The 10,606-nt window shown below is 37.6% G+C and overlaps 1 protein-coding gene across 1 annotated transcript; it reads left to right on the top strand.

Moving 5' to 3' along the window:
- On the top strand, positions 3,116-9,991 carry LOC110266235. The gene is made up of 2 exons (XM_021110477.1): positions 3,116-3,331; positions 9,486-9,991. The coding sequence occupies exons 1-2, from the start codon at positions 3,131-3,133 to the stop codon at positions 9,798-9,800; spliced, it is 516 nt and encodes a 171-aa protein (XP_020966136.1). The 5' UTR covers positions 3,116-3,130; the 3' UTR covers positions 9,801-9,991.

Genomic DNA, 10,606 nt, shown 5'->3' with positions numbered 1-10,606 from the left:
CGACAACTCTAAACATATTTAATACCAAAATAGGAGCCTGTTTAAAACTCAAAACCGCGTGACCTTTCAAAAGCACTTTTTCGTCGAAACATAAACATACATAAACATACAAACCAGATACAATACCTTAGGATATATATTTGTATACATAACACTAGCTTACAAACATACATATCACAATTTTCGATCCCTCTTACAAACTTAATAAAGACAAAGGCGAGGGAAAATAATAGCTAAGATAATACAAAAATACCGAATAAACAGAAAATAAACAAATACATAATACAAACCAGATACAATACATTAGGATATATATATATATATATATATATATATATATATATATATATATATATACATAACACTAGCTTACAAACATACATATCACAATTTCCTATCCCTCTTACAAACTTAATAATGACAAAGGCGAGGGAAAATAATAGCTAAGGTAATACAAAAATATTGAATAATAGAAAATAAATATAACTCTTCTGAAGTTTCGTCGTCCATATCCTGAAAAGGAAATAACCTGTAGGGGAGTGAGAATGTCGTCCTCGCTTGTTCTCACTATAGAATTACAGAAATCTCTATAACAAGATACATAAAATAAAAATTATTCTTAGAGTACAGTGATCATTGCTCGTCTTATGAGTCTTTCCAAAAACCTTGGGTACACATTCGAAATCCAGAAAATTCCTTTTTGAAGACTTGGTAAATTTCTCAAATATGTTAAAAAAAAACTTTTTTCTCTTTTTGTAAAATCTGAAAAGTGTTTCCTAAACAGTATGAATGACCAACATGTCCCAAACATAGGTTCAATTAAGTCTATGCTGTAAGAGTTTGATTTTTCATACTTTTCTAGACCACAACCATGAAAGCAGTTACTTTATACAAAACTAGAACTCAATATACCAATCATGACCTCAAGCACATCCAATCCAACACGGCCCCCGGCCCAAACAACTCAATCATCAACCAATTTATCACAAACTAACCAATCAAACACAATCACAATTAATGTAGTTCAAATACAATCAATAGCAATTACAATAATTATAGCAGTTAGCAATTAACATAAATATTCACATAGGCAAACCAATTACAATATGCACACCCAAACAATGTCACATAAATGCAAATGATGAATGTCTGCCCTACTGGCTGTGATATCACATTGTCGGTTCAACTGCTAACCCGATACATCTCCATGGAGATGTTGCCCTTCGGAATTATAGTGTGGGAATCCCCGAGATATAGTACTCGGATCACTATCCAGGGTTTTGCACCTGTACGCTCTGATGATCCGAAGGGATGCGAGCGGGATCTATTGCCACTGACCTCACATCTAAGCGCAAGCGGGACGAACCACCGCTCTTACGCTGCCGCCGCTACCTCGACAGGGGGATCCAACCACAGCCCTTGCCGGGCGCATAGCGTCTCATAATCTCAATATAAAACAATAGTCCAGTGGTTTTTTAGAAACATTTTCAACACATCAATCAGGCTCAATATCTTACTTCAAAATCATTCTTGACCCATTTACTTTTAAATAACAACCGTATTCAATTCACATCTTGCCAACAATCACTTTTCAAAACGGAGCCACTTTCCACGTCTTTCCAACACTTCCAAACAATCTCAAAACCATGCCAAATTCAAATTCATCTTTCGAAAGACTCAAAATCATTCATTTCTAAATCAGGATTTGGTCATAAAATTCCTCAGCGGAGTCTCAAGACTTCAGGGGAGAATAACCTAATTCATTTCTTAAATTCATTGAAAACCTCCGAAACCTTAACTTCTTGATTTAAATAAAAAAAATTGAATTTAAACCAAAACCAAGTCATGTGTCTAAATATTCTGAACCAATTTAAAAACCAACGTACTTAGACCAGAACCAAGTCATTTAAACCGAAAACCAACTTCAATTTCATTCTTAAATATGTTTCTAAAAGCTCGGGAATTGTGTCAGTTTTACTAAGTCAAAGTTTTAGTTAATACTTCAAACTTTTTCCAAAATGTCGTAAAGTGAAATAGATTAATTGAAAACCAGGTTTCTTTTAAATCCATTAAAATCCCTCCAAATCTTTTTACTTAAATCAAATTCCAAAACATAAAAATTTTTATCATTAAATTGATTTTTAAGACATAATTCCTTTCTTAATAATTACCTCCAAAATATAAAGATTTTCTTAATAAGGCAAGTTCAAACATAATTTATTTATCAAACATTTAATTCAAAGCATAATTCATTATTTTCAAAATAACGTTCCAATCAACATCTCAAATTTTATAGAAGTTTCGGCAGCACCTCCTCTAAAACTTGGACTTTGTCACCCTTTCCGGGTCCCATCTAGACCAATCCTCAACTCTTTCAACAAGTTCAAGACCAAATCAGTTTCTAATAAAATAAAACTCAAACTTTCAGCTTATCAAAAATCATTTCAACTCAACCAATCCAGAAATCTCCAATTTATCAAAAGTAGACATTATTTAAATCAAGCAGGCTATCATATTCATTCAAGACAAAATCAGGCAATTCATAAGACTTGCATAACCACCAAAAATGCATTTCGCACAGCATATCTATTTATAACAATTTCTAATTATAAATAAATCAGATTGTATAAAAAGCCCCTACCTCAAATACGCAAAACAATAACCAAAACGCCTCTCAGAAATCCTTTCATCTCGACCCAAAATCACCAACAACTGCAACCTCAACTCCAAGCCACTTTCGCGGTAACCCCAGCAACACTAATCGCGACATATAATAATCGAAATTCAATCTTATAGCAATTAATGCCATAAAACCTCAGCGTATGATAACAGAACAGTAACCAAAGGGCTTTCAAATCGAAAACGCTTACCAAAACGAAGAAAGAACGGTTGAACCGAAATAGTGGTAGTCTCCGAACCGGTCTGGCAGCGGCCCGGCAGCCACCTCAAGCGGCAGCGGCGACCGGACTCCGGCGATGAAGACAACAGAGTTTTCCAGTGACGGCAGAAACAGCCAGAGGCTTCGGCGGTGGTCCCGGAAGTCACAGAACCACTCCCGGCGGCCAGAATCACAGAGATGCAGCTCCCTTCTCCAGCAGCGACACCTGCGGTGGCCTGAACCCCTGTTCTGATGGCGGCAGTTCCGACGGAGGCAGACGGCAGTGACAGGAACCACCTTAGCCTCGGACCTCTCCCCTTCTTCTTCACGAACGTCGGGCTCCTCCATGTGCGTCCTCTCTCTCCTGGCAGAACCCCTATTGACGGCGACGACGAAACGGTGGCGGTCAGTGGCGCAACGGCGGCGCTACGGCTCAACCTCGGTGGTGCGAACATGATGCGTGAGCATCTTTCTTACCTTTTTCTAGTGAATTTGCATTTAATTTGTTAAGTTTTATCAAGAATTAATTATCTTTTAGCCACTATAGATGCTACTTTGAGTTTTGTTCAATTCTGTTTATTTTAGGTAGCATTTGGATGGATTTGATGGAGTTTCTGCAAAGAAAGAGAAGAAGCCAAGGTGACCAGCGAGGAGCGACGCGTGCACGTGCTTGACGCGTACGCGTGATTTGGAGCTATTCATGACGACGTGTGCACGTACCTGACGCATACGTGTGAAAAGCAAAGTTGCTCAGCGATGCGTGCGCGTACCTGACGCGTATGCGTGACACGCGAAAAAGACCAGCGACGCGTACGCGTGACTGACGCGTACGCGTGACATGTGCCACGTGTAGAAAACGTAGAAAAATGCTGGGGGCGATTTCGACTGCTGCTTGACCCAGTTTTCAGCCCAGAAAATACAGATTAGAAGCTGTAGAATGGACGAAACAAGTGGTCACCATCCATCAATTGAAGACTTGATTATTTAATTAATTCTGATTTAAATTTAAATATTATTTTAGGAAAAGATATTATTTTAATTTTTGATGATAGATTTTAAATTAATTAGGATTAGATAAAAAAGGGAATTCCAACAGGGTGATTCGAACACAACATTATTCCAATTTACAATTTACAATCCTTATTTTTCACTCTGAACCATGAGCAAATAAACCTCCACTGTTAAGGTTAGGAGCTCTGTCTATTTGTATGGATTGATTTTATTGCTTTTCCTATTTTAATTCATGTTTGGATTTACAATTTAAGAATTGTTTTCGCTCTTTATCTTATGAATTTGGGTGGAACAGAAGTATGACCCTCTTTCTACTTAGTTCTTATATAACTTGGAAAAGCTCTTTACTTGAACAACAGCTTGAAAATATATTCTCCTAAATTTTAATTATCTGGATTTAACGGGATACGTGACATATAATCCTTTTATTTTTGGGTGATTAGAGTTTTTGTGGCATATAAACTGGAATTTGATTATCACCCTCTAATTGGAATTAATTGACCAAGGAATTGGCAGTTAATGAATTTTAGAGGAGACTAAAAAGGTCTAAGGAATTAGGGTCTAGTCACACATAGTTTGCCATAAATTAAATCCTACATGATTAAAATAGTTAGTAAGAAAAGTTAATCTGAAAAAATAGATAACTCTGAAACCTTAACTGCCTTCTCCATACTTTACTCCCAACCCAATTACTTTACTATTTTAATTTATGTACGATTGTTTAATGCTCTTTGAATATTCAAACACTCTTTTCTGTTTGTCTAACTAAGCCAATCAATCAATCATTGTTGCTTAGTCCTTCAATCCTCGTGGGATCGACCCTCATTCACCTGAAGTATTACTTGGTACGACCCGGTGCACTTGTCGGTTAGTTTGTGGTTATAAATTCTGCACCAAGTTTTTGGCGCCGTTGCCGGAGATTAACTGTGATTGACAACTATCAGTTATTTGATTGCTTAGATTAGACGTTTTAATTTTAATTTTATTTAAATATTGTTGTATTATTTTTGAAAAAAAATTTAAATAAATAAACAGCACTAATATTTTTCTCAATGTCTGAAATTAAGTTTGGTGTTTCCTAGTTAGTTTTATTTTAATTTTTCTTATTTTAATTTTTAGAATTCTGTTCTTTCTTCTTTGCTTTCCTGTTTACCACATGGTGCATTTAATTGTGTTTGGTGTGTTGTGCTATGGAAAAATAATGGAGAGAGATCACATGGGTTACTACTCCCACCCAAGTAGTAATTCATATGATTGTGGATGGAGGAACTACCCAAATTTTGGTTGGCAAAGTCAAAACCAAAGAAACTTCAATGCTCCATGTTCCAACTATCAAGAACCACCATCTCCATATTCATATCAAGAACCACCATCTCCATATTCATACCAAGAACCACCACCTCTCTATCCATATCAAGAACCATCGTCTTTCTACCCATATCAAGAGCCACTATCTCCCTATTCATACCAATAACCATCCTCTTTTTACTCTTATCAAGAATCATCATCTCCTTCTTACCCATATCAAGAGCCACCATCTTCTTATTCATCTCAAATACCATCAGATCTTGAGATCTTCATGAAAGAATTCATACATGATATAAAGACGAGTGTCAAAAATGTAGAGAATTATGTGCAGCTGATTACCAAGTCCCAGGAAGAAGAACAAGCAAATCCCTTCCCAAGAGATATAGTACAAGATCCTATAGAAGAAAGTGAGGAATCAATCAAAGGAGTTCATACTCCAGTGAATTGGAGAACTTTTCATCCTCACACATGGAAGAAGAGGCAAATGCAAAAACAAAGGAGGAAGATGCACCAACAAAGGAGGAAGATGCACAAATAAAGGAGGTTGTAACGGATGAAAATAATTATGGGAATCTACACCCCCAATGAATCAGAGAGTGGCATAGAGGGTGAATTTATTGAACCACCAATTCAAGAAATTCTTGACGAAAGGTACACTCTAACCATCACACAACGCCCACATTTTGAAATCAAAGAAGTGAAGGCAACCAAGGAAAGCACTGAAAAGGGGATTATGACCAAGAAAAAGAAGAAAATATCCATGAAAAAAAAAGGTCAGCAAGAAACAATCCAACCTCTACCCCAACAAGCAAGGTGAATCCAGCTAATCACAATAAAAGAAAGCTTGTTAGGAGGAATTTATATCAGGGGGCACTAATCTTCACCTCTCCCCCCTTGGAAACATTTCTTTTAACCAACTGGAAGAAGAGGAAGAAGCTTCAATAATCAAGTGTCAAGCTAGTGACGTTAAAGAAGCACTTGTCGGGAGGCAGCCCGATAAATTCGTATCCTTAGCTATTTTTTGTAGTAGTAGTTTTCTTCCTTATTTGATTTTTACTTAGTTTTTACTGTTTTTCAGATCATGCATCTATCTTAGAACAGGAGCCAGACACCAAAAAAAAAAAAAAGCACACGACGCGCGAGCGTCGCTGACGCGTACGCGTCATATGCATGTGCGTGAAAAATAAAAGTGAACAGATAGTTGCGCGGGAGTGGCGCAGTAATGATGCATTTCGCACAAACAAGCCCACGCGTACGCGTACCCCACGCGTGCGCGTCATTCGTGATTTTGGCACTCCACGCGTACGCGTCATTGACGCGTACGCGTGACCTTAAAAATTGATGGAAATAAGTGTTTGGGCAGAGAGTTGTGCTGGCTTGGGGCTGGAAGTGTGCTAGAAACACAAAACTTGTTCATGCGTACGCATCCCTGACGCGTGCGCGTCATCTGCACAAATGGCCATGCAATTATTGGTTCCAAAGCCACGCGAACAGAGAGTTGTGCATGCGCGCGGATGGCTTCGCGTGAATCGCACAAATCATGTGCACGCGGACGCGTTCCTGACGCTCACGCGTCATTAAGGAAAATTCGCGACCTACGCGTACGCGTCGCCTTCGCCGCACAACTACACTAGTTCGCTGCCCAGTTTTAATTTTCTTTCTCTCTCTCTCCCAATCCTAATTCTCTCTTGTTCTTTTATCATTTTATTCTTCTTTCATCATAATAGTTGTTTCTTTCTGTTTTCAGTTCTTCTTTGCTTGAGGACAAGCAAACCTTTAAGTTTGGTATTGACGCTTCGCCTAGAAGTCTTCTGTTTATTCTTATGGCACCAAAGGGAGGCGAATCATCTTCACAGGAGGAGCACAACCTGAAGAATAAAATGACCGCTAGGATAACTAAGGTGGTTGAGTTCCTTTCATTCTATATTCCTTCCCGCTTTTATTATATTATGTTCCGATTTTCTGCTATTTTGCTTTGTTGCATGATCCTTCATTAGTTAGAATCCTAGGTCTAGTTTAGTTTTCTCTTAATTGCTTTAATTCCGAAAAGATGTCTCATGTATTACTCACTGAGCTTGAATTCAAATAAAAAATACAAAAGTGATGTATTGCATGAGAAAGTGAGTTTATATTGAAGAATAGTCTTATTTACTTAGATGTGGTGGTACTTTCTGTGATTCTGAATGCATGACATGAACAGTGCATAATTAAATTTGAATCAAAGAATGTTGATGTACAAGGAATGAGAATTTAGAGAATTATTATGATATTCTCTGAAATTAATGAATGTTTCATCCTTGAAGCAAAAGAAACAGCAAAAGAAAAATAAAAGCAAGGTCCAAAGGCTCTGAGCATCAATGACTAGGGAGGTCTGACATGATTAAAAGCTCAAAGATTTGTTTCCCTAGTCACATGCTTGTGGTATTTCTGTGTCAAGTAATCCTTGAGACAAAACATTTAGAGTCGAGATCAATTGCAGAGTACGCCAAAGGCTTTGAGCACCACTGTCTGGGAGTAACTGAAGTAACTGAAATAAAATACTAATAAAAATAATAATATTTAGAACAAAGAAAAGAAAAAGCTGTGTTCAAGGGTTAAATTGAGTTACAAAAGATTAGAGAATTCATAATATTATCCGGATTCTAATTCCGAATGACAGTAACATTCTTTTGATTCAAAGGAGAGTGAGATGCCAAAACTATTCAGGATTGCAGTTGTAAACCCCACTAGAAGAAGAGACATGAGCTTAATCGAACCCTCCTTCTCATGCAAATTCACATTCTAAGTCTATATTAGTTTGGTTGCTTGAGGACAAACAACAATTCAAGTTTGGTGTTGTGATGCGTGAGCATCTTTCTTACCTTTTCCTAGTGAATTTGTATTTAATTTGTTAAGTTTTATCAAGAATTAATTATCTTTTAGCCATTATAGATGCTACTTTGAGTTTTGTGCAATTCTGTTTATTTTAGGTAGCATTCGGATGGATTTGATGGAGTTTCTGCAGAGAAAGAGAAGAAGCCAAGGAGCTGACCAGCGATGAGCGACGTGTGCGTGTGCCTGACGCGTATGCGTGATTTGGAGCTATTCATGACACTGCGTGCGCGTACCTGACGCGTACGCGTGAAAAGCGAAGTTGCTCAATGACGCGTGCTCGTACCTGACGCGTACACATGACACGCGAAAAAGACCAGCGACGCGTGCACGTGACTGACGCGTACGCGTGACATACGCCACGTGCAGAAAACGCTGGGGGCGATTTCGACTGTTGCTTGACCCCATTTTCAGCCCAGAAAACACAGATTAGAAGCTGCAGAATGGACGAAACAAGTGGTCCCCATCCATCAATTGAAGACTTGATTATTTAATTAATTATGATTTAAATTTAAATATTATTTTAGGAAATGATATTATTTTAATTTTTGATGATAGATTTTAAATTAATTAGGATTAGATAAAAAAGAGATTCCAACAGGGTGATTCGAACACAATATTATTTCAATTCACAATTTACAATCCTTATTTTTCATTCTGAACCATGAGCAACTAAACCTCCACTGTTAAGGTTAGGAGCTCTATCTATTTGTATGGATTGATTTTATTGCTTTTCCTATTTTAATTCATGTTTGGATTTACAATTTAAGAATTATTTTTGCTCTTTATCTTATGAATTTGGGTGGAACGAAAGTATGACCCTCTTTCTACTTGAGTTCTTGTATAACTTGGAAAAGCTCTTTACTTGAACAACAGCTTGAAAATATATTCTCCTAAATTTTAATTATCTGGATTTAACGAGATACGTCACATATAATCCTTTTATTTTTAGGTGATTAGAGTTTTTGTGGCATATAAACTGGAATTTGATCATCACCCTCTAATTGGAATTAATTGACCAAGGAATTGGCAGTTAATGAATTTTAGAGGAGATTAGAAAGGTCTAAGGAATTAGGGTCTAGTCACACATAGTTTGCCGTAAATTAAATCCTACATGATTAAAATAGTTAGTAAGAAAAGTTAATCCGGAAAAATAGATAACTCTGAAACCTTAACTGCCTTCTCCATACTTTACTCCCAACCCAATTACTTTACTATTTTAATTTATGTACGATTGTTTAATGCTCTTTGAATATTCAAACACTCTTTTCTGTTTGTCTAACTAAGCCAATCAATCAATCATTGTTGCTTAGTCCTTCAATCCTCGTGGGATTGACCCTCATTCACCTGAGGTATTACTTGGTACGACCCGGTGCACTTGCCGGTTAGTTTGTGGTTATAAATTTTGCACCAGAACGGCAACCCGAACAGCCCACCTCCTTCATTGCGCCACACCACCTCTGCCTCTCTCTCAATCCCAGCATCATTTTTCCTTCTCATTCGAGCTCGACGGCAAAGGATCCACGGCGAGGCAGAACGGCAAGGGCGGCTTCAATGGCGACGGCGAGGAAGCTCAGCGACGGTGACACTGGTGGCGCTGGCTTCCCCTGGCGATGATGAAGTTGGCCTGGCCGTAGCGGCTGCGCGACGCGACAGGGACTGGGCGGCTCCTTCCTCCCCTGCACGCGTGCCCTCCCTTCTTCTCTCTCTCAGACTCTCCTTTCTCCTCTGATAGCAACGGCAGCGATGGTGGCAGTGACATCCACCGCGCCGCCTCCCTCTTCTCCCCCCTCTCCTTCCCCACTCGGTCCCCCTTCCTTCTTCCCCTTTCTGTTTCATTTTTTTTCGTTCAAGAAGAAGAGGAAGCTGCGCATGCTACTGCTGCTGGGTGAGGGAAACATTGTGGGTGCTACGGCTGGGTCTTAGGGGGAAACGGGTCGGGTTAGGGTTTTTAGGGTTAGGGTTTCATTTTCAAAAATTAGGGTTAGGGGTAATTTGGTAATTTCACATAAAATTGGAAATGATATAATAATTGAACCCAAATTAAATTCAACACTAATTGTATATAGAAAATACTATTTGCTTATCAATTTTAAAAATTATTTTCAATAAAATGTCCAAACCAAATAATTAGAATTAATATACTTAATTTCTTCATTTTCCAAAATAGCAATATTAATATTTAAAATATTACTTATTTAATCCAAATCATATAAAATCTTTATTATTTCACAACTACCAACTTTATAATTCAAATATAGAAAAAAATCTAATAATTATAAAATTGGATAATAAATCCTAATTTATTTCAAATTCAATTAATCAAAACTTGCTTCAATTTTCTTTAATAAAGAAATTTCTGAAATTAAAGCTACAAAAATATTTTTATTTGAAATTAACTCATAGTAGTTCTTTTTCAGAAGTTCTGGGTCTTACAATCTTCACTCTTCATCGTCGCTGGCTTCTCGGCATGGCACCCAGGTTAGTGGCTTCTCGTCTTCATTTTTCAAGAATGTTCGGTCTTCTTCTTGGTTTGAA

Source organism: Arachis ipaensis, chromosome B09 (assembly GCF_000816755.2).
Source record: "Arachis ipaensis cultivar K30076 chromosome B09, Araip1.1, whole genome shotgun sequence".
NCBI lineage: Eukaryota > Viridiplantae > Streptophyta > Magnoliopsida > Fabales > Fabaceae > Arachis > Arachis ipaensis.
Note: the sequence above shows the minus strand (reverse complement) of the source record. Positions and strands in the feature narration are given on the sequence as shown.

Coding starts and splice junctions, on each gene's coding strand:
- LOC110266235 (XM_021110477.1), top strand. CDS start 3,131: ATGGCGGCAGTTCCGACGGAGGCAGACGGCAGTGACAGGAACCACCTT. Junction 3,332..9,485: donor TCAACCTCGGTGGTGCGAAC/ATGATGCGTGAG, acceptor TTGCACCAGAAC/GGCAACCCGAACAGCCCACC.